Source organism: Amblyomma mixtum, chromosome 5 (genome assembly GCF_055824585.1).
Source record: "Amblyomma mixtum isolate Tamu chromosome 5, ASM5582458v1, whole genome shotgun sequence".
Lineage (NCBI taxonomy): Eukaryota > Metazoa > Arthropoda > Arachnida > Ixodida > Ixodidae > Amblyomma > Amblyomma mixtum.
In genome coordinates this window covers 71,253,604-71,277,632 of record NC_143016.1, presented here as the reverse complement: position 1 = coordinate 71,277,632, position 24,029 = coordinate 71,253,604, and the positions used below count along the sequence as shown (strand labels likewise).

The 24,029-nt window shown below is 48.3% G+C and overlaps 2 protein-coding genes across 4 annotated transcripts in view; both read left to right on the top strand.

Moving 5' to 3' along the window:
• The window catches only part of LOC149342607 (uncharacterized), a 33,819-nt gene extending 29,130 nt beyond the window's left edge, over positions 1 to 4,689 (top strand). The window contains exons 9-12 of one of the 2 annotated variants that reach the window (XM_089544985.1): positions 2,223 to 2,281; positions 2,364 to 2,542; positions 3,118 to 3,272; positions 4,553 to 4,689. In XM_089544985.1, coding sequence (XP_089401111.1) covers positions 2,223 to 2,281; positions 2,364 to 2,542; positions 3,118 to 3,249 — 370 coding nt within the window. In that variant the 3' untranslated portion in view covers positions 3,250 to 3,272; positions 4,553 to 4,689. Of the gene's footprint in view, positions 1 to 2,222; positions 2,282 to 2,363; positions 2,543 to 3,117; positions 3,273 to 3,494; positions 3,513 to 4,552 lie in introns of those variants that run through there. The other variant, XM_089544988.1, reaches the window with a different exon arrangement.
• A 682-nt stretch (positions 4,690 to 5,371) lies between these two features.
• LOC149342606 (uncharacterized) lies at positions 5,372 to 21,091 on the top strand. Of its 2 annotated transcripts, XM_089544989.1 has the most exons (8): positions 5,372 to 8,090; positions 11,281 to 11,440; positions 15,793 to 15,882; positions 17,950 to 18,011; positions 18,094 to 18,272; positions 19,110 to 19,290; positions 19,513 to 19,553; positions 20,574 to 21,091. In XM_089544989.1, the coding sequence occupies exons 3-8, from the start codon at positions 15,806 to 15,808 to the stop codon at positions 20,592 to 20,594; spliced, it is 561 nt and encodes a 186-aa protein (XP_089401115.1). In that variant the 5' UTR covers positions 5,372 to 8,090; positions 11,281 to 11,440; positions 15,793 to 15,805; the 3' UTR covers positions 20,595 to 21,091. The 2 variants fall into 2 exon arrangements, with proteins under 2 accessions (XP_089401115.1, XP_089401116.1); XM_089544990.1 differs by lacking the exon at positions 19,513 to 19,553 and having other exon boundaries at positions 5,374 to 8,090.
• The last annotated feature ends 2,938 nt before the right edge of the window (positions 21,092 to 24,029 follow it).

Genomic DNA, 24,029 nt, shown 5'->3' with positions numbered 1-24,029 from the left:
ACAAGATGTTTGCAGCACTACGGAAGGTAGAGCTCTCTCGTCCAATCAGGGCTACAGAAACGCAGAAAATAGTCCCTCGAATATTTGAGGAGTGTATGACTATTAATCAAAACAATAAGCACTGCGACTAAAAACATGATTTGGACAGGTATATTTAAATCGTAGGGAGTGTTTCAATCACTGGTGAAATTACCAGACAAGCCCGTACGGACACAGCTCTGCGGCGGCCTGCTGCGAGGTAGTGATGCGTCGGCACTTTCCAACATGGCCTCGGTCGAGTCAGTTGTGTCTCCTGTGTGCTCTACACCGACAGTGCGCTGTTTCCCCAAGCAGGCGAAGCAGGTGGCATTAAATGTTCTTGAAGCGCTTCGCGTCGAGTGCGGGGGCAGTTGGAGTACAAATGCGCTCATCAAGAGGACGGCAAAACTCACGCAGGTGAGCGAGCGAACGCTTTACAAGTGGACAACGGAGACGTCGAACGCGGGCCGAGTGTTGTCACCGAAGAAGCGTTCTGGCGGAAGAGGCCGCGACCGGACGAAGAAGCTGGACGATTTTGACCTCAGCGTGTTGCGAAGGGTGGTACACACCTTTTGCCAGAGAGGGAAAATTCCAACTATCGCGAAGGTGGTCGCGCATTTCGAAGAGGACGAAACGCTACCGACCTTGTCCGCAGCGACAATGCAGAGGATGTTGAAGAAACTTGGCTTCCGATACAAGAAGCGCTCTCGGAATGCGATGTTAATCGAAGCGACGCACATTGTGCAGTGTCGCCGCCGGTACCTGCGCCAGATAGCGGAGCTGCGACGCCAGGGTAGGCGTGCGTTTAACGTGCGTTGCCTCTCGCGCAGCACATGGGCTTGTTTTGCATTTCGCCACCATCGACACTCGGCTGCCTCGGCACGCTGGAGTAAATAAATTTATATGCACATGACACGATTACTGAAATTTACTGCGACGCGACAACAGAGGAACTGATGAGAACAGGTTGCGACAAAAAAAGTGGGGCTAGTCCCTTTGGAACGGGCGTCCGCCTGTCCAAAAACAAACCAAAAAAAGAATAAAAAGACATCACGCGCCACCTGCTAGAGGTAGAAAGAAGCCACCTGGACATCAGGTGGATCGAACCACAGGCGTGTAGAAATACACTAATGTAGTGCGCGCCACCCTGATTGGACGAGAGAGCACTACTTTCGTAGTGCTGCAAACATCTTGTGAGACGGAGTATAGTGTTTATACATTTTGATTTGTTTTGGTGCCAGCACCTTCGGGCCACTCCCTCCTCTCCCCTACAAACGGAGAGAGGATTTCCCTTCCTCCACTTTGCCACTAGGCAACCGGGGCGTATGGCAGGTGGTATTTGTGCATAACACTACGCCGCCGAGCGCGAGACACTTTTTCTTTATGGTGGGGCTTCCAATGCCAATTCATTAAAATATCTGCGGTGGTAGCGCCCACACGCCGATCCTAAAGTGACAGAGCAAGTCGTCGTATAGGATAGGTACACCCCCCCCCCCCCCCCCCCTCCCGTCGGGAGATGCTGAACCAGACCACGGCCGGTCTCGACGCGCGCGCTCTCTCCTCTCTCCTTAGAGGGCGAGAGAGCGCGCGCGTCAAGACCGGCCGTGACCAGACGTACAGAGTCAATCACACTTAGAGGGAACACGGCTCCGCGTGGCCACGTACCTGCGAAGTGCCATTGCATCCAACCCGTTCATGAATCATTGCGGAGTGGGGCACGAGAAGAGGACCCTCGACGTGGTACTTCGTGTCATCTGCCCCTTTGCACGGGTTTGCCACCGGCTTGGTCGCAATAGTGCTTCGCGTGTGCGCAGCCAGGCGGAGTCGTGTTCCCTCTAAGTGTGATTGACCCTGTACTTGTCGGCACTCCCGCGCTGCGCGCGCGTCTCGATTAAGACGTAACGATGAACGCGTCCGTGTGTTGTGATGTCAGCGCAAGTTAAAGAACCCCAGCTGCTTTAAATTATTCCAGAGGCTTCCATTACGGCGTCCCTCACAACACTGGTGTCGCTGTAGCGTCTGGTTGCCAGTCGGACGATCTGGTCAGGTTTTGTGCGTCTCGCACTCACATACAGCTCCTGGAAGCACAGTTGATAACCTTTCTTGTTGTATTAAAAGGGGGCTTGTTTTCCAAGTGTAACTGCTACTGAGCTCTGCTCCGGTATTGGTTCAAAATTTCCTTGCACTTTTCTCTATTTCTGCAGCCTGGATTCAGCTAAAGACCAGTTTGCTCCAGACCGGGCTGCAGTCGTTTTGCTTCCAGGTGAGCGGTCACTTGACGTGTGTGGCGCCCGGCTGTTGAGTTCCAGCACAGGCTAACAGAGAAGCACGTTTATTCACCGCAGTTAAGCCTCAAACCCGCAAAAGACCCGAATCTGGGAACACTGGCGGCCCGCTGAATGACGCGCTGCCTACGTCGGTCGTGTCCGCGGCTCCGTGCATCCACCGCCAGCTCCAAGACGTGCGCGCCACGCTGCTCTGTCCCTGCTCACCGTCGTCCAGCACTGCCGACGCCACGATGCAGGTATGTGAAACACGTGCTTGCGGTCTCCCGTTTGTGTTTCATGTCGCCACACTCTCTGGTTCCATTTTTCCTCCTTCCTCTTTGGTTTCAAAGCTGCATAGGCAAAGCCCTATATTTGACTCTTAACGCGGCTGTGATAAATCTCTCTTGAGACAATGCGAACTATAATAAACGCGTGGTAGACGGTAGTCATGATGGCGTTTTTCTAAAGAAAGTCTTTGTAGACCAATTCTAAGCATTTACCTTATTGTCAACAGAGAGGATGTGGATCGAATAGAAGCTTCGCGTACGAAGACATAATAACGGAGCAGAAGAGGGGCTCGTTAAGTACAGGTATAAAAAAAAAAGCCGTGTGTCGTTAGTAACAAGAAAAGTACATAGAATAGAAGAATTTGAATGTAGACAGAAATAACATATAAAATGAACAGGCCGTCGCAGTCAGTCGTAAGCACCGCAGATAAAGGAAATAAATTAAATGAAAACGCCACGCTGTACAATCCGTGCAGTAAGGCCATTCTGGTCCTGCTTCTGGTATTTTTGCATCATGAAACTGACTGCGCCGTTATTTCATGCAGACGTTCCGGGACATACGTTGGGCTCCGAGTAAAAGAAGGAAACTGCGCCAACGACCAGCTATGCGCCGTCAGCGACGAGCCACGTCGGTCAACCACCACACCGAGTCGCGCTGGCAGCAAGGCAGTGGATAGTTCAGTGCGCATCCACGTTGCCGGTGAGTGTTTACGCATGTTTCTTGCAAAGGCGGAGTCATTAAAAAAAGGAAAAATGTGATTGTGCTGTGAATGTTATGAAGAAACGTCATGCCCGACGCGACTGTCTTCAAAGTGTTTGTACCTGCATATGTATGTACGCTTTCATGCGTATGTATACGCATGCATGTAGTCTTTGTCAAAAGTAACCAGGCTGCATGGTTTGCTTCTCATTCGTATAACAGAGCCCGCACGGATTCCCTACAGATCAAAAAGTTCTTTGAAGGTGAGAACAGGGGTTCTTCTTACCATACAGAGATTTAGAGCTTGAGGGCTTCCATAATAGCTTTAATATACAACTGAGAAGAAAAACGTGCAGCCTGGTTACTTTTGACAAAGACTGTACATATCTGTGCAATTATGATCTCCATAAATAAAAGGGAATAACATTAAGCGTCACTAACGACGACAGCATGTCGACTGGATCTCAGGAGTAATCTACGTACCACCGCCTGCACACTGAACAGGAACGCTGGAGTGCGTGTCATGCATTTGCATTTAAAGATGCTGAGCGCTCGCTGCAACGTCCCAGGCTACTCTGCACAGTGTTCTCAGACGCCCAGCGGCCCTGTCAGTGGAGACCACGTGCTCGAGCGATCGCGTCAAGTGTGAGAGCGATGGTACAGCACAGTACTTGATTCTGAAGCTTCCTGCACTGCTCAGAGGCGAGAGAACGCTAAAACACAAAAACAGCAAGCTTCAAGCAAGCGGGTTTGAGCTATAGGACCCGACTCACGAAGAAACTCTTGCGCTGAACCGGGTAAACTTTGTTGCTCTTTTAAGGTCTGCCATAATCTTGAAGACTTTTCGGAAGGAACGTCACACGCTCCATCGGCAGCAATGGTATATCGACCGTGCCCGGCGTTTCCGAAAGCTGTTTCGAGAAAACATGTTGTACCTCCGTACATAGCACAGATATGGTAATGGTCTGCAAGCTGCGCTTGTCACAGCATTTAAAGCAATGCGAATCGGTGCTGTGAGCTTTGCAGAAAAGAGCCATTTTAAATTTTTCCACAAGAAGGAATCAATTTTTTTTTTATTCAACTTAAAACTTTCTAGAAGGTGCAGTTAGCACAGTTTAGGGTTTATCCATTAGGTAGCACATAAGACCGTAATAACCATGCAGGCTCCAAAAATTGAGATTGCTCAAGTGTTCAGTAATGTGGTTGAGGAATATGGCTTGGCAATGCATTCGTCTTGGGCATGCTCGTGTCCTTAGGTGTACTCTGTCCGTGTTACGCAGGTGCGACCTCGTCCAGACTGCCTGCCATCTCCGCCTTGAGTCCCGCGGCCGAAAGGGCGAGCAGCGGCGTAATGCCCGCCATGAAAACGACGGTTCATTCATCGGTGTCCTCGGCGAGTGGCGCGTGCCTTACCAGCCAGAACGTGCAGTGTTGCGGCTGCGATAGGCGGCCCCTCTTGGGTCCAAGCCGCTGTGTTTCGATACGAAACTGCAGACATCCCGAGAGGCGGACCCGCGCACGTAACCTGGCAAATACCGGAGCTCGTCGGGAAGCGACAGTTCAGGCAACGAGGTGCTGGGAAGTTTCTTCATCGTTAATTCCCGTCTGGACTGAGTTACGCTTTGCAACCGTGTCTGGGGAAGCCGCATTGTACCTATGCTCTGTTACCCGACCACAGGGCCTGGCGGAATTATTATCGGCAATTACTTTCCACAGCAAACAACAATCCATACTTTTCAATAATTGTATTTATGAAGAAATCGTATAAAAATGTTCTTACACGCAAAAGCACAAGCATGTGTTCCGCATTCTGTCATTAGTTCCTAAATTTGGACCACAAGATCTGCATGGAGCCACGGAGGTTGCCAAAGGAGGCACTGCCATTTGGCACAAGCCTTTCCAAGTGGGAATAATGAGTCCACTGTGAACAGCGTCCTGTTTTTATTTTATGCTGCCACGTACCAATCAAGGTTTGGTTGTTCAGAAGTCACCAGAGCAAAAGCTTGGGCGAGTTGGTGATGGTTCACTTGCCACGTAACGCTATAAAGACACGGACACAAGTGACACACACTTGTGTCCGTGTCTTCTTAATTGTGTTCTTTGATGCACGTCATGCTTTCCGAACTCCCTTGAAGTAGCTTGGGCACGAATCCCGAATCAGTTTTTATTCTTCTCAGTGACAGATGACCTCTTGATACACCGCCTGCTTCAAGGCCTTTTACCGAACACAGACCACATTGGTGACTGTTGCCGCGCAAGTTCAGCTGTTGTTTCCAACCCTAATGTGTGACTGAGTTCATGAATCGTCCTGAGGCAGGACAATGTACTAGCACGAATTGGCTGTGACTTTTCCACGTGGTGCACGACTTGAAAGCAGTTCAGCGCATTCGACCGCACTTCTCTAGACATTTGCCCGGCCATCGGCGCTGGTCGCGTACTGTGCCCCGGATATGCCTACACAGCCTTCATACCGTCTCACGATCGCCGAGTGAACGCACACTCAAATATGCATCAAACCTACCGTAGCTGCACACATTCGCTACAGAGTGGCTTTAGTGGCTAATCAACGGCTTCGCGAGTGATGCTATGCCCATAACCCTCCATTTCATGGTCACTTTATTCGAAGTTTCTAGCAGCGCCTTGGGAAGAATAATGCGCGTTATAATTGTTCCTCGCATTGGTTGCCATAGTTTATTTACGCAAATCTATAAACTAATGTGGAAGTATCCGCATAACTGAAGAATTCGACATTAACCCACCTATTAATTCATGTGAAGCTGTTGGTTTTGTCAAATGCACTGCTTACCCTCTTTTGAACGAATGGTAGACTGGCCTAAAAAGCAAACCCAACGTGTTATACCATTTAACAAAACTTCTGTTTGGGCTAGATGGTGCATAGCTTATTTTCAAACGAATTCAAGCGCACAACAACACGCACACACGAGAGGAAAGACACAGGACAGGCGGAATACCATAGCCATTGTTTACAGAACCGAAACATGGGCTCGTGTATTTTCACTACATACACAGCAAGTTCAGTGCTGCAGCGCTACGCGTTGTGTCCCCTGCAGATTTATCACGTTCTGTCCTGGAGGGATTGTCGGGGAAATCTAAAACTAATTTTTACCGCGCCCAATGGCCACCGCGCCCAAAAAAATTAGTTCTCTTAGTTTCTGGATGCTGGCTCGTGTCCACTAGCATACTACTGGTTTCGTCAAGGTCTACGGGTAGCAGAACAGCGAGTAATAATTCGCAGCAGCGGCCACCGTATTCCCGCAAACTTCTTAATCTCATCCGCTCACCTAACTTTCTGCCACCTGCGGCTACGCTTGCTTTCTCTTCGAATCTACTGTGTTAATAAGAACCAGTGGTTGTCTTGAGTTGGCATTACACGCCCTGCTCAAGCCCATTTCTTCCTCTTGATTTCGACCAGCATGTCATTACCCCTCGTCTGTTCTCGGACCCACTCTTCCCTCTTCCTGTCTCTTAAAACTACACCTATAACTTTCCTTCCCATAGCTGACTGTTTTGTGCTGAACTTAAATTTCCAGAGCCGTTCACTACGGCGTCTCTCATAGCCTGAGTTCCTTGGGGACGTTAAACCCCAATAAACCAAAACCAACCAACCTTTTCGTTTGCCTCCACGTTCCTGCCCCATAGATGAGTACCGTTAAGATAGCTGTTCTATAAATTTTTTTCGAGCTTTGGCTGCCCGAACGGACGAGACTTCTCGCTTACCTCATTTGTTTCCATGGCATGTAAGACAAGATAGCTTCAGCGGGCTGGGCGTTATCGCTTCAGATGACGAGCTCCCACTATCGCTTAGAGATCCGAAGGACCCGGTTCCTACTTGACACACCAGCAACAATCCGCAGAGGTACAGAAAGTTCTCACGTGGGCGAATTGATGGTTGGTTGTGTCGTAGCGGCGTCCGGCCGCTATCGCGGTGAGCGTTCCAACCGAGCGGAGACGCATCGAGAAGCAGTGAGGTCCGTGTTCAAGCCCAGAGCGAAAGACGCCCGATGAACCTCCTTCGAAGGATGAACCTCCATCGATGAGACGAGTTGGGCCCCCAGTTCTCCTCTTGTCGTGACGTCACGTGGTCAGGTGGTAGCGTGCCGCAGCTCCGCCGGAGCGAAGGATGTACCTCCATCGATGGCAGAAAAGTGCAAGCAGTATTGCTTTCGCAATAAAATACACTCCGCATGGCTCATACCGAGAACGCGCACACACACAAAAGATTACTCATTATATCCCCAGCGAACGGGAGGTCGAACTTCTCTTCCCGACCTGGTCACCGTGACTGGAGCCGAAGGCACCTGACGTTCGGCTTTTGCCTCAGCCGGACAGCTGTTTACACTGGCAGGCGCGTCCCTGACTGACTCACCTGGCTCCTCCTGACCATGTTCATTGGGGAACTCTTAACTTCCTTTTGCTTTCCCAACAATTGGCAAGCGGTTTAACATTCTTCGATTACGGCGCAATAGAGCACCGTGTTCTGTGCGAACTTCTTTAAGAAGGACCGCGGGGTAGCTGCAGCACAAACTACAGTGGCCCTTGTTTTCAAGTCTTGAACCCACACAGGATCACCGACCTTCAACCGAACGAGATCCCTAGCACGATGACGTTTGTTGTAGTATCGCGCTTGCAATTTTGGATTAGAATGATGCTTAGCTGTACATCAGTCATTCTAATCTGTGTTGGGCCCCGCAGCTGAGGTGCCATCGCAACGCGAGTCCTTAGGCGTCGACCCATCAGGATTTCTGCAGGACTGTAGCCCAGCACTCCTGGTGTCGCCCTGTATGCGAGAAGTGCGAGGTAGGGGTCTTTCGATTTAAGTATAAGACTCTTGATTGTTTGTACCATTCTTTCCACTTCCCCATTAGCTTGCGTTTGCCTTGGGCTGACAGTCACGTGACTGAAACCATGCTCAACAGCAAAAGTTTCAAACTCGGAGCATGAAAATTGCGGTCCATTGTCTGTCACTTCCGTTTCCGGAATGCCATGACGAGCAAAAATGCTCTCCATCCTTTCTACAACGGTTAGAGCTGCAATTGAAGGCAGAAGCGCAACTTACGGGTAGCGAGACAGATAATCGACCAGCACTAAATAGTGGCGATTATTGATAACCCACAAGTCAAAACCAACTCCTTCCCATCTCGCCCCATATTGGCAAGAGCGCGCCATTAAAGCCGAGCATTGGCTAAAGAGTTGGTTTGCTGGCCAGGCCTCAGCGAACAACTAGCACAGCAAGGTACATGTCCAAGCTCAGAGCGAAAGACGCCCGTCCGTTTATTGCAGCCAAATATATACAGGCAGTGACGTCACGGTTCTCACGTGACTCGAACGCAGACGCATATCAGCACAGGTTGGTTGGCCTGAAATAAAATGGCACATACCCAATACAGGGGACCGGCCAAGACACATGCGGCTAACTGCTAGAAAGAGGAGCATTTATAGCAGAAAAGGAGTAGGTTGGTTGGTTTATGGGGTTTAACGTCCCAAAGCGACTAAGGCCATGAGGGACGCCGTAGTGGAGGGCTCCGGAAATTTCGACCACCTGGGGTTCTTTAACGTGCACTGACATCGCACAGTACACGGGCCTCGAATTTCTCCTCCAAAGAACGGAGTAGTAATAGAGTATAGGCTCAGAGATTGTACAACGCGACAACAGGAGACCTGTTAGCTGAGAGATCGAAAACGAGCTGATGGCTTTATGTGGAAGTTCGAATGCAATGCATGTAATAGTTCAATTTTCCACTGACTAAAAAAGACCAAAATAAAATAATAAAATAAAAGTTCGAAAACCATAAAAGTAATAATCAATTGGAAAAAAATCTGGAGGATGTTTGAGCTTAGTCTTTAAGACTGGGACGCGACAGCGTGTTGCAGCGTTGCCAAGGATCCAAGGAACCCTATCGCCCGTTCGGCGCGACGCCTTGCCCGAAGGCATAGAGTTTCTTACTATTACCTAGAGAGAAAGCTGGCGGCGCTGCCCTTCAGCCACCATGGACGCTCAAAGCATCATGGGGCGGTGAGCTACTTGTTGCGGAACAGTCGTAGTTTTAGAGCGCAGCTCTTTGGCGTCCGTTCCTGGGTTTCGCGTCGTCGTCGTCGTCGGCGTTGTCGTCGGCCTCGTAACCAGCTCCGCCCCCCTTTCATCCCCCCAGCGCTGTCGGCGTCAGCGGCATCAGTCAGTCGCTGCTATCTCTTCCCTCCTCCCTTTATCGTGTTGTCCGCTTGCTGCGCGCGCTTCTGCCCCCATCGTTTGCCGCTGGGTGTACACGCCGCCCCCCTCCCCCCTCTTCCTGCGAGTGTCCGCTTGTCAAAGCGCCGGCTCGAACTTAATTCCTTTCTTCGCTCCTCCTCCAATGCAACCCCTGTGCGGTGGCAATCAGAGAGCCAGATCGGTGGCGGCGGATCTGTATATGTGCACCGCCCGAGCCGAAATTGCGAATACGTGTGAAAAATAAAAAAAAAAATTCTGTGATAGCGCATACATGTGTTGCTCGATTTCTTTGCCTCAGTCTATCGAAAAGGTGAAACAGCTTATTTGCTGCGCTCAAATTTCGCATTAGGAAGTAACGTAATCGTCGGTAATTTTTTCGGGAACACGGAAACGCTGTTCCGAAAACGATGTTCGTGTGTGCGCAGACGACTTTCGCGCGAACGCAGTGCGCAAAAACCATAGTAGTAAAAACGCATAGACACACGACGCGCATAAAAGGTTTCGCTTTTCCGAAATGTCATTAAAAAACTTCTTGAAGTATCTGAGCAGCAACATTTTTTTCGAAAACATATTTACTTTTAAGAATACGCCTGTTAATTACGAAATATTAGTTGTTATAATGTTCATTACTTGGCCAATAGGAGAGCTAGTCTTCTCTTATTTTGGGCAAACTTTGCACTTAAATGCTTTTCTGCTCGTTTGTTGCAATCATTAGACAAGATATTGAATGTTATGACGCTTGTAGTTATCAAACAGCTTTATTTTTCTATTACTTTTTGGCCAAAATTTGCAGTTCCGCAACAAGTAGCTCACCGCCCCATAATGCTTTCAGCGCCCTTGGTGGCTGAAGTGGTCTCGAGGGGTCGCCATGCAAACTCCCATAGACGTGCTGCCAGCATTCCCTCTAGGTAATAGTAAGAAACTCTATGCCCGAAGGAGAGGAAACCAAGCCTGTGTCTCATATATCGGTGGACACCCGAAATGCGCCGTAAGGTTTGGTTTGGTTTATGGGGTTTAACGTCCCAAAGCGACTGAGGCTATGAGAGACGCCGTAGTGGAGGGCTCCGGAAATTTCGACCACCTGGGGTTCTTTAAAGTGCACTGACATCGCACAGTAAACGGGCCTCTAGTATTTCTCCTCCAAAGAAATTCAACCGCCGCGGCCGGGATAGAACCCGCGTCTTTCGGGCCAGCAGCCGAGCACCATAGCCACTGAGCCACCGCGGCGGCCTTAAAGCACATGAAATGAAAATTACTTTTAAGGAAACGAAATACGCATCTTTCGTATGTTGGTGTACACCCAAAAGGAAAGGACACACAGCAGATGTCTCTAAAGCACCCTTCTAAGACGACACTGTATTGCGCCTTTGTTCATTCAGACTTCGCCGATGCGCCATTTCTGAGCAACCTATAAAAAACATCTGACAATCTAAAAATAAACGTGAATTGTTGTTGTTGTTGTTGTGACTGAGAGAAGGATGAAAAGGAAATTGCAGGGGCCTGCTACTGGCTCGAGCCAAGCCACCACCGCTGCCACGTGCAGATAGACGAGATTTGAGAGATCAAAGGAGAGAGAGAGGAAAGGAAAGAGGCGCGTCGCAGCAACAACTGCGTCCGCCGGAGCGGACGCTGCTCAAAAAAACAGGTAAGCGGCCGAAGCCGCGCTCGCCGAAGCGAGAACAGATACTCTTCAACGTGAATTGCGCAAGGTGGTTTGATTTTATACAAACTGTGTTTTTTTTTTCAATTTTCAAACTTGGCCTTTCTTTTTTTTTTCAGCCGCTTGCTTCCTTGCTTCGCCGACAGCTGGAGCCACGCGTTCATCACCGCGTTCCTCGTGCGCGCCTCTCGTGCTCGGCAGCCATTCCTTTGTGTGTTCTCGCAACTGAGCAAGACAACCTCGTGCGTTCTCGTCACTGAGCAAGACAACCTCCAGCAAGTAAGGGACCTTTTTTGCACTCATTCTTCTCTTGGCAGCGTTGTTTGATGTCGAGTTCCTCCAGAGCAGGCAAACAACGTTCTTTCACGCGTGAAGCTTTAGCTGCCACGCTGTCTTAGGCGATACGAGTGTCATCAGTTCAGCAGCTATGCGACCAGGCTTCCCTAGCAAGACGGTGACCTTCGTTTCCGCAATGACCCAGGTCGCTGGATAGAGTAAGTAGAGCGCGAACGACTGCCCTGTTTATCAGCCTTTTCAAGCTACGACGGAGCCAACCGCACGTCAGCGCGGCCTAAAGCGTTCACCTAAAGCGATCACGTTAGGCCTAAAGCGATCGCCTTAGCTACCTTCCGTTCAAAGCATCCAACTATACCCTTTCAAGACCTTTTACGCTTGAGGGGCGCCGTAAAGGGGCGCCGTAAAGGGGCCCCACTGTAGGCCTCTGGAGCAAACCATTAGATTCGAAGTCTTGTGGCCAAGTCTGTACATTGATAAATTGTGATCATTTTGGTTTTGTTTTGTCCTATTTGATTCGCTCAAGTCATTTTACCCGTCTAATACATTTGACAAAATTAAAAAAATATATATCCGTCTTCCTTGTCCTAACTTGCAACCGAACTGCGGCAATTTCCTATGCCTCGCTTTACTGCATAGTCATCTTAACAATCGAGCTGCCATAAATCATCCGTCAGTACTATTAAAAATTTACTGCCACCGAAACTCTTAATAGCCTCAGGATAAGAGATGGTCAGATAAATTTAGGCAGTCAATACGAAGCCTCTTTTTCTAAACTCAGCAGCGTTTCGTGGTTCGTTTTACGTGCACATTATACATGTGCAGTGATAATTCACTAGCGACGTTATAACTGAAAGGCCTCTGATCACGAATATTTGAGATAAATTCCGGATTTGTTCCGCTTTCTTGCTGCCACCGCGACAGCATCGCCCACGGTGTTCGAAATGAACATGAAAATTTTTTTGACGGGAGGATATGGTGCAGTAATTGACTCATCACCGTGGACACACGACCCACACCGTAAGGAAATGGAGGAAGGTGGGAATGATAGTGGGAAAACAAAAGTGCCGTAGTGGAGGGCTCCTTAATAATTCGGACCACCTGGGGATCTTTTACGTGCACTGACAACAAGCAGTACACGTTAGCCGAACGCAATAACCACTGTTGCACTTGCGACGCGTTTTGCTCAAACCCCTGCGCTGAAGTGCTTTCACCGAGAAGTGAAACAGCTATTGCGCCTTTAATTTCCTAAAAAAAAGACGCGTTCGCAGTTTTTTCTTGCTAAGAACGCCTGCTTCTGTACAGTCAGGCCGGAATGAAACGCGAACGCGCATATGTCATACATTTCTGCTTAGCAGCGACATATTCCTTTACAACCTATTTTCGATTATGCCTTTCAGTAGGCCCTTTACCCAGACACATGAATCCGGCTAGTTGTACACTTCAGCTGAAAGTAGGCAGGTAAAATATTTTTTTTCTTGACATGCTCTGTTCGGGTTTCATTCCGGCCTGACTGTACACTTTTCACAGCGTTCTACCTGATCACTTGCACCTTCAAATCTTTTTCCTGAATGGGTTCGCTTTAAAAAAGCAGCTAATAAGCCTTACATTTAGTCACAGCGCTGAATCATCAAAAACCACTGCCCACTACTACGTCATCATTGATAAAGATAAATTGCAAATTGCAGAGGTTAACGCCACGTAGCGACACATGGGCTAAGCGGAACGCCGTAGTAGAGCCCTTCGGATATGGAGCTCTTTAACATACGTTAACATCAAACAGCACACGCCTCCATGGATATACGACTGCCGCTGTTGATCGAACTACCGAACATGGGATGAGCTACCGAAAGCCAAAGCCAAAGCAATTCTGAGCTTGCAGCTGCAAGCCCCTATATGCAAGACCCCACTGGTCAGGAGTAGACGCAAATTCCTCTCACGCAGCGGCCTGGAGAGACGCCGGATAAAGATTAGCCTTACTGGTGCACTATGCGCCAACAGTTGTTTACGATCAGCCAGGACGCACTTTGGTATTGAAGCGAAAGCTTCACTACGGGACCTCGTGCTTGGATCGCCACGTGCCTAATTCTCACATTCAAATGACCTTGAGCCTCGAAAGCAAAGGAAAGGCGCATATCTAGCCCCCCTTGGACATTGGACAACTTAGTCGTGTTTTAAGCTATGAAACGAATGGAGCGGGTGCTTGGAAAGCATGACACAGCCGTGCTTTAATCTACGTGGCAGTAGCGACAGATGTGCACTGCAAGCGTTGGCATTGACAACGTTGTGCCAGAAACGCGGCCATGAAGCCATGGGCCATCGGCGTTCTTTGTGTTCGTTGGCGTTGGCAGCGTTTTACACTTCGATGATTTTAAGGAAAGAAAGTGCGCATAACTAACATCGCACATTACACGGGCCTCCAGAATTTCTCCTGAATCGAAATTCGACCGCTGTGGCCGGGAACGAACCCGCGTCTTCTATTGTGCTCCGGTGACAGCTAGCGCAGCAGGAAATGGGAGGTACATGAAGACGACACGCATAGAATGCCGTTAAACATTAATAGAAGGCTGCCTAGATGACATATAGCAGCTGTCCCATTTAAATATATTGTTTTATGGGGCTTAATGTCCCAAAGCTACTCAAGCTATGACGGTGGCCGCAGTGAAGGGTTCCGGATAATTTTGTCCTTTAGCGTGCACTGACATTGCATAGTACATGGAACTCTAGCATTTCGCCACCATCGAGCTGCGACCGCTGTGGCCGCAGTGAAGGGTTCCGGATAATTTTGTCCTTTAGCGTGCACTAACATTGCATAGCACATGGAACTCTAGCATTTCGCCACCATCGAGCTGCGACCGCTTAATATTAACTCTCGCCAGGTTGGAAATATACCCGGGCACAATAGATGAACGCCACCTTAACGAAGTTCTTGACCGCTTTACACATTGTCCAACCATTCTATTTGTTTCGTCGAATCAAGTTACTAAATAAACCGAAAAAAAAATACTTTTGAACAATAGGTATCAAAATCGATTTTTAAAAAGCAAGTGACACCTTGTCTCACATATCTCGATAGACACCCGAACCACGCTATAAGGGAAGGAGAAAGGACGGAGCGAAAGAATAAACGAACAAAGAGTTGCCGAAGTGGAGGTCTCGGGAATTGCGACAAGCTGGGGATCCGTAACATGCACTCGCATCACGCAGCACACAGGCGCCTTTTGCTGTGTTTCGAGCTAAAACTCCACTGCCAATTGTAGAGCGTCTCAAAAAGCTCCTAAACCACGAGTTTATATTCTTATACGTGTTTTTAATTAACGGTTTTCGTGTCAGAAAGAGTCTGCAATATATGAAGGAATCTTCAGGACAATCTGCTTGCATGGCGTGACTGTAGTCGTCTCAAACGTGCAACTTGTGAAAGCTGAGCTCAGTGGTACTAAGAATGTCTCCAGGGTAAAGCAACGACGTGTGTGCTGGCGCAAAAGTTGAAAGTTAACACCTGTCACTTGGTCGCCTTCAGTCCGGAAAACAGCGGGCGTGCTGATTCCTGGTACTGGTATGCAGCCCGAAAGGATAAGCAGTGTGTCTTGCTGTCGACCGGCGCTCCACCTTTGGCGTCTCGCATGTGGCGTCTTCGCGTTCCGATTCCATCCTGTGCACTATATCCTGTATTTGTACATAGTGTATACTGCCGCCCTACCCCTAACCTTTCTTCTTTCCTTCCCCCCTATCTTTCCCTTTGCCGGTCCACCCCATCTTTTTATTCCTGTAAGCCACAGCTCAGGTGATACAGGTTTCGATGCCAGAAGCCCTGGCTAGAAACATTTTTTCTTCTATTTTTATTTTTGTTAATATATAGCTACTAACATCAACAACAACACCTGAAATTGGCGAACTTTCAGTGCGCCAGCGGACGGAACGCCCGACCTACGACTGGGAATGCTGCTGTGTTTGTACTTGTATATCGCTGCCGCAAAGCACACCGCACTGTTTCAATGCGAAGCATTGCTTGTCTCATGAGTGGCCTTTACAGGACCGGTCATCAGAACGTGTCATCGTCATAATCACCTGTGGGACGTTGCTTAGAAACCCTCATTAAAATTAGACAAGTTTTGTACCCCTTGAAAACATAAAAATTCAGGTTGGGTTTTTCGTAGTCTTCTGTTAAACAGATGTTCAATACTGGGGTTTGCGTTATGTCTGGCGTACTTTTTAGACATAGAAAGAGTATAATTTATTAAAGAATTGAGGAATCACCTCGGTTTTATTCTTATCTCTACCTCGTCTCTTTTTGTCGGAGTGCCTTTACAGACTGGCTGTGTTTGCTTTCTCGACAGCTGCCGGACTTTGATGCCTACCATCGTGGCATTGCGCATCGCCCGCTGCCAGCTCAAATCCTTGGCCAGTATTAAAATGTCTGAGCAAAAGTGAGTACATAAGACATGTTTCCTTTGAATGCGTTTGCACCAGCAATATTGTTATATGGCTGCATGTGGCGGGTTTCGCCCATAGAGATTTTTTTCTCTCTCTCTTAGAGCTAGAATTTTTTTCTCTCTTAGAGCTAGAATTTTTTTTTCTCTCTTAGAGCTAGAATTTTTTTTCTCGTACCACACAGCCTCCGTAATATGCTTTTAAAGGGTATTAAAATTCGTTGGAATAATGTCGTATTGGAATTGAAGGTATTGTTTAGGTGCGCTATATGATGACGGTAGCGAAGCGCCAGTTTCGATGCACTCGAAGTTGAGCCTTTCCGGTGCGCCATTGTTGCGTTTTATAAACCAAACTGCGCACGCACTGCGCACCTTTTGCCCACAGGTGTCTCGGGATGTGTTTTCACCGTGATAACAGCCGCATACGGACAGATGTACCCCGTTTTAGCTTTGCCTAACGTCGTCGTCTTTGTAATCTTCGTCCCCATGCGCCCAATAACGTCCACAGCGAGACAAGCGCCTGTCCCATTGGCCTGAAATTAACCACCACCTGGGCCAGCTGCGGCCACTTATCTCTGCAAACTTCGTGATCTCATTTATCTGACTGTGCTCCAGCCATCTGTGGACACGACGAGACGCAGGCCTGACAAGAATGTATATGCAGCGCGTTAGAAACTGTCTAAAGTGCGTAGAGGCGAAAACTTTTTCCGCACCACTTTGCCTATGTGACATTGGTGACGTCACCACTGGATTACGTCACACATAGTTGATGACGAAGTAATGACAAATTACTAATTAGTGACTAATTACTGATTAATGACTAAATACTAATTAACTGCTAATCAATGACGCTTAAGCTCCGCCTTTAGGAGTGGAACGCGACAGCGTATTGTATATAGCGCTCCCAGGCAGTCCACGGAACTACGCCACTCGTTCGGCGCGATGCCTTGCCCTTTGAACGCAACGCTTTTTGACGAAAGGAAATGGCGCAGTAATTCTGTCTTCTCAGTGGACGCCCGAACCGCACAATACAGGAAGGGAGGAACGCCACCACCCGTTCGGCGCGAAGCTACCGGCGCTTGTATGCCGGTCCTGTAGGAGGGCTTAGAGTGTCGTTAAATCTCGTACGGTGCCCGGATGCTGTCGTTTTAATGAACGGATGAGTAGAATTCAGTGCCCGGATGTTCGCTCTCGATCTCGGCGTGACGTCCCAACACTGCCGACAACGGAAGCTAAAAGCATTACGGGGCCGCTTATTATTATGCGGTGACTACGTCTCAACATTAGGTCTTCTTCCTGAGCCCTTACAATTGCTTCTCGTGTACTTCTTGTCTTCTCTCCATATTTTCTTATTTATATACCAGTTTCTATATATAATATATTTTATTAGTGTTTATACATTTCAGTTTGTTTTGGTGCCAGCGACCTTCGGGCCACTCCCTCCTCTCCCCTACAAACGGAGAGGGGATTTCCCTTCCTCCGTTTTGCCACTAGGCAACCGGGGCGTAAGGCAGGTGGTATTTGTGCATAACACTACGCCGCCGAGCGCGGTACACTTTTTCTTTATGGTGGGGCTTCCAATGCCAATTCATTAAAATATCTGCGGTGGTAGCGCCCACACGCCGATCCTAAAGTGACACAGCAAGGCGTCATATAGGTACACCCCCCCCCCCCCCCCCCCCCCCCCCCCCCCCCGTCGCGAGATGCTGAACCAGACGTACTTGTCGGCACTCCCGCGCTGCGCGCTCGTCTCGATTAAGACGTAACGATGAACGCGTCCTTGTGTTGTGATGTCAGCGCAAGTAAAGAACCCCAGCTGCTCTAAATTATTCCAGAGGCTTCCATTACGGCGTCCCTCACAACCCTGGTGTCGCTGTAGCGTCTGGTTGCCAGTCGGACGATCTGGTCAGGTTTTGTGCATCTCGCACTCACATAAAGCTCCTGGCAGCACAGTTGATAACCTTTCCTGTATTAAAAGGAGGCTTGTTTTCCAAGTGTAACTGCTACTGAGTTCTGCTCCGGTGTTGGTTCAAAATTTCCTTGCACTTTTCTCTATTTCTGCAGCCTGGATTCAGCTAAAGACCAGTTTGCTCCAGACCGGGCTGCAGTCTTCGTTTTGCTTCCAGGTGAGTGGTCACTTGACGTGTGTGGCGCCCGGCTGTTGAGTTCCAGCACAGGCTAACAGAGAAGCACGTTTATTCACCGCAGTTAAGCCTCAAACCCGCAAAAGACCCGAATCTGGGAACACTGGCGGCCCGCTGAATGACGCGCTGCCTACGTCGGTCGTGTCCGCGGCTCCGCGCATCCACCGCCAGCTCCAAGACGTGCGCGCCACGCTGCTCTGTCCCTGCTCACCGTCGTCCAGCACTGCCGACGCCACGATGCAGGTATGTGAAACACGTGCTTGCGGTCTCCCGTTTGTTTCATGTCGCCACACTCTCTGGTTCCATTTTTCCTCCTTCCTCTTTGGTTTCGCCGCCGCGGTGGCTCAATGACTATGGTGCTCGGCTGCTGACCCAAAAGACGCGGGTTCGATCCCGGCCGCGGCGGCTGGAATTTCTTTGGAGGAGAAATTCTAGAGGCCCGTGTACTGTGCGATGTCAGTGCACGTTAAAGAACCCCAGGTGGTCGAAATTTCCGGAGCCCTCCACTACGGCGTCTCTCATAGCCTTAGTCGCTTTGGGACGTTAAACCCCATAAACCAACCAACCAACCAACCTCTTTGGTTTCAAAGCTGCATAGGCAAAGCCCTATATTTGACTCTTAACGCGGCTGTGTTAAATCTCTCTTGAGACAATGCGAACTATAATAAACGCGTGGTAGACGGTAGTCATGATGGCGTTTTTCTAAAGAAAGTCTTTGTAGACCAATTCTAAGCATTTACTTTACTGTCAACAGAGAGGATGTGGATCGAATAGAAACTTCGCGTACGAAGACATGGCAGCTATAATAACGGAGCAGAAGAGGGGCTCGTTAAGTACAGGTATAAAAAAAAAGCCGTGTGTCGCTAGTAACAAGAAAAGTACATAGAATAGAAGAATTTGAATGTAGACAGAAATAACATATAAAATGAACAGGCCGTCGCAGTCAGTCGTAAGCACCGCAGATAAAGGAAATAAATTCAGTGAAAACACCACGCTGTACAATCCGTGCAGTAAGGCCATTCTGGCCCTGCTTCTGGTATTTTTGCGTCATGAAACTGACTGCGCCGTTATTTCATGCAGACGTTCCGGGACATACGCGTAGCCCAACGGCTATATGCGCATCAGTGGCTCCGAGTAAAAGAAGGAAACTGCGCCAACGACCAGCTATGCGCCGTCAGCGACGAGCCACGTCGGTCAACCACCACACCGAGTCGCGCTGGCAGCAAGGCAGTGGATAGCTCAGTGCGCATCCACGTTGCCGGTGAGTGTTTACGCATGTTTCTTGCAAAGGCGGAGTCATTAAAAAAAGGAAAAATGTGATTGTGCTGTGAATGTTATGAAGAAACGTCATGCCCGACGCGACTGTCTTCAAAGTGTTTGTACCTGCATATGTATGTACGCTTTCATGCGTATGTATACGCATGCATGTAGTCTTTGTCAAAAGTAACCAGGCTGCATGGTTTGCTTCTCATTCGTATAACAGAGCCCGCACGGATTCCCTACAGATCAAAAAGTTCTTTGAAGGTGAGAACAGGGGTTCTTCTTACCATACAGAGATTTAGAGCTTGAGGGCTTGCATAATAGCTTTAATATACAACTGAGAAGAAAAACTTGCAGCCTGGTTACTTTTGACAAAGACTGTACATATCTGTGCAATTATGATCGCCATAAATAAAAGGGAATAACATTAAGCGTCACTAACGACGACAGCATGTCGACTGGATCTCAGAAGTAATCTACGTACCACCGCCTGCACACTGAACAGGAACGCTGGAGTGCGTGTCATGCATTTGCATTTAAAGATGCTGAGCGCTCGCTGCAACGTCCCAGGCCACTCTGCACAGTGTTCTCAGACGCCCAGCGGCGCTGTCAGTGGAAACCACGTGCTCGAGCGATCGCGTCAAGTGTGAGAGCGATGGTACAGCACAGTACTTGATTCTGAAGCTTCCTGCACTGCTCAGAGGCGAGAGAACGCTAAAACACAAAAACAGCAAGCTTCAAGCAAGCGGGTTTGAGCTATAGGACCCGACTCACGAAGGAACTCTTGCGCTGAACCGGGTAAAATGTGCTGCTCTTTAAGCTCTGCCATGATCTCGAAGACTTTTCGGAAACAATGTCACACGCTCCATCGGCGGCAATGGTATATCGACCGTGCCCGGCATCTCCGCAGGCTGTTTCGAGGAAACATGTTGTACCTCTGCACAGAGCACATATATGGTAATGATCTGCAAGCTGCGCTTGTCACAGCATTTAATGCAAAGCGAATCGGTGCTTCGAGCTTTGCAGAAAAGAGCCATTTTAAATTCTTCCACAAGTAGGAATCTATTTTTTTTTTATTTATTGAACTTAAAACTCTCTAGAAGGCGCAGTTAGCGCAGTTTAGGGTTTATCCATTAGGTAGCATATAAGACCGTAACAACCATGCAGACTCCAAGACTTAACACTGCTCAAGCGTTCAGTAATGTGGCTGAGGTATATGGCTTGACCATGCATTCGTCTTGAGCTAACTCGTATCCACTGCCGCACTCTGTCCGTGTTACGCAGGTGCGACCTCGTCCTGACTGACTGCCGTCTCCGCCTTGAGTCCCGCTGCCGAAAGGGCGAGCAGCGGCGTAATGCCAGCCATGAAAACGACGGTTCGGTCATCGGGGTCCTCGGCGAGTGGCGCGTGCCTTGCCAGCCAGAACGTGCAGTGTGGCGGCTGCGATAGGCGGCCCCTCGCGGGTCCAAGCTGCTGTGTTTCGATACGAAACTGCAGTCGGCCTGGAACATCCCGAGAGGCGGACACGCGCTCGTAACCTGGCAAATACCGGAGCTCGTCGAACAGCGACAGTTAAGGCAACGAGCTGCTCGGAAGTTTCATCATTAATTCCCGTCTGGACTGAGTTACGCTCTGCAACTGCGTCTGGGAAGCCACAGTGTACCTATGCCCTGTTACCCGACCACAGGTCCTGGCGGAATTATTATCGGCAATTACTTTCCACAGCAAACAACAAAGCATCCATACTTTTCAATAATTGTATTTATGAAAAAATCGTATAAAAATGTTCTTACATGCAAAAGCGCTGTCATGTGTTCCGCATACTGTCATTAGTTCCTAAATTGAGACCACAAGATCTGCATGGAGCCACGGATGTTGCCAAGCCATTTGGCGCGAGCCTTTTCAAGTGAGAATAATGAGTCTTCTGTGAACAGGGTCCTGTTTTTTTTTTTTTATGTTGCGTTACACTAATCGAGCATTGGTGGTTCAGAACTTTCCACATGATTATGTTCTTTGCTCCGCGTCATGCTCTGCGAACTCTCTTGAAGGAGTGTTGTCCTCCTTGTGCCGTTGTCGTTGCAAGGCCGTTTATTTCAACCGTGTTACCTTTAATTACCGCATGCATTAGTGCGGAAAAACTTAATAAAAACAAATTTAAGCAAGAACAACTACATCCTTTATAAGTAGCACCAATGTTATCTGTCAAGCAGATTGAGGCAATGGCGTTAAGAAAGCTGAATGCCGCGAAAAAGTAAACGGCAGCAACAAAACGCTGTATTAGTAGCGCAACCTAGTCAGCAATTGGATGAGACGCGGAACCAACAGTAATAACAATAAACGATGAAGGTGCAAAACCACTAAAAACAAAAGGCTGAAAAGAATTAAGAACTAAGAAAAACACCGAGGCTAAACCTGTGAAACTGAGAGTGAAAGATGGAGACAACAAACAACAAAGGTAAAGGCGACGCGAGCAATGAAAAGGCGAAACCAGGCTAAAATCTATGAAGGATGGCAAAAAACAAATAAGAGTACAGGTGCAGGGTTAAAAAGCACGGTTTAGAGTGTTCCTTTCTAAAAACGAGATTTCTTCATCAGAAGGCATAATGGACGGTGTGCTCACACAGTTCTTCGAATTCTTTGCGATTAGGAAGGCCTCAATTATCTCCCTTTCCGTTTTGGTTCTAGCCGTAGCGGGGAACTCTGTGCTTTCGAGAAACGGTTGACAATCACTGTTTTCGCACTTCTTGCAATGTAAAGCTAAATTTCCTCCTGAGTTGGTAGAAAGGTTGCGAACATGTTCAGCCGCCCTCTCATTAAAACATCGCCCAGTTTGTCCGATGTACATCTTTCCACAGGATAATGGCACCTGATAAATAACTTCTCTGGCACATTCAGTGTACTCAAGGCTGTGATTTGAGGTGCATCGTTGCTGTCTATCATCTCGGTTCATGATTGCACACAGATTAGTTTAAGGCAGACAGCTGGGCTAGTTGGTGTTTAGATTGAGAGGACATAGTAGTAGCGCTTAAAAAACAAGGACGACAGGGTAGAGAAAGACAGCACAGGCGCTAGAAGTGTATCGGGAAGTGGCATCACGCATGCGATTCCAAAGTTGATTTTTTATGCTCCTGATTGTCGCCTATAAATTCGTTGTTGTTCTCGAGAATAAAGTCAGTTGATGTCTAAAAAAAAAAAAAATCTAGCGCCTGTGCTGTCTTTCTCTACCCTGTCGTCCTTGTTTTTTAAGCTCTACTACTATGTCCTCTCAACACAGATTAGATAGCTTACACGGCGCCGCAAACACGAGTTGGACGCCGTATCTTCCTGCTACTTTCTTTAAATTGTGAGACACTCGCTGCAGTGCAGGTAAGGCATGACACGCACTGGTTTTAGGTCTTCGTTCGTTTGGCAGTTCGTATTCTTCATCCTCTGCAGCAGACTCTCACAGACACAGGCTATCAGTTGCGGCGGATACCCGGCAGCATACAACCTCTCAGTCTGACGGTTAAGATTTGAACTCATTCTGTGTTCACATGACTTTTCTACGGCTGAACGGCAGGCAAGGTGAACAATCGCTCTTTTAACCAACTTTGAATGCGCGCTGTCAAAGGGTAGTAACTGCTTGTTTATTCTCGGGGTGTAGGACCAACAGATATGTGAGGGCGTAAATTCCAGACTAATATCCAGAAACTGGATTTGGTTGCCTTTGGGCAATTAATGTGTAAAAATTAAGCCCTTTTCCTTCACACTTTATTTATTTATTTTATTTATAAAATACTGCCAACTGCCTCTTGGCAGTCAAAGCAGGAGTGGATACATTGTTCTTGAACAATTGCTAAGGTGAGTTTAACAGCGGCAAAGAAAGAAAACATGCTATTGACAATCAGCCATCACAGACACTTGAAAACATTAAGGATAGTACTAACTGACTGAGGCAGACTAGAGTTAGAAGAAAGGTTTAACATCACGAGATAATCATCAACGTACCGAAAAATGCGCACAATGCGTTGGTCGGAGAGAACTTTTTAAGCGCTGGTCCAAAGAAGAGAGAAAAATACTACATAAAACAGGCGCCACAGATGAGCCTACGCAAATACCACTTTTCTGAATGTAAAACTGTCCTTTGTGGCAAATCGCGGTCGACGCAAGGTAAAATCAATTTCAACAGCTCAAGGAATTGTTCCAAAGAGATGCTAACAGCGTTGCGGAAGCTGACTTCACCGTATTCTTCTACTTGCTGTTTGAGTGCTGCAAACAAGGCTTCATGCGGAATAGAGTAGAACAGGTCCTCTATGTCTATCGAGAACGCCGTGGTGGCAGAGGTAATGTCACCTAGAGTGGCAAGAAATTCCTTCGAGCTCTTCACTAAAAACGGGTCCGGTCCCACTACTTCGTTCAGGTGCTTCTTTAGAAAATCCCCTACCATTCGCTGCCAACTGTCCTTCTCTGACATAATGACGCGAAGAGGGCAATTCACCTTGCGGATTTTTCCTGTGAAGAAAACTTGATGAAACCCCTTTTGCTCTTTCTTGACGTCCTTGGCCATTGATTCGAGCTGTACCTTCCTGAAGAAAGACAAAAGAGGGCTGCCAGGAAGCTTCTCAGGAAGGACGGTTGGCAGCGAATGGTAGGGGATTTTCGAAAGAAACACCTGAATGAAGTAGTGGGACCGGACCCGTTTTTAGTGAAGAGCTCGAATAAATTTCTTGCCACTCTAGGTGACATTACCTCTGCCCCCA

Excerpts from the sequence above, each read along its gene's own strand:
- LOC149342606 (XM_089544989.1), top strand. The coding sequence starts at position 15,806 with ATGCCTACCATCGTGGCATTGCGCATCGCCCGCTGCCAGCTCAAATCC. Across the intron at positions 18,273-19,109 it reads CTGCCGACGCCACGATGCAG|ACGTTCCGGGACATACGCGT; the intron begins GTATGTGAAACA and ends TATTTCATGCAG. Across the intron at positions 19,291-19,512 it reads AGTGCGCATCCACGTTGCCG|AGCCCGCACGGATTCCCTAC; the intron begins GTGAGTGTTTAC and ends TTCGTATAACAG.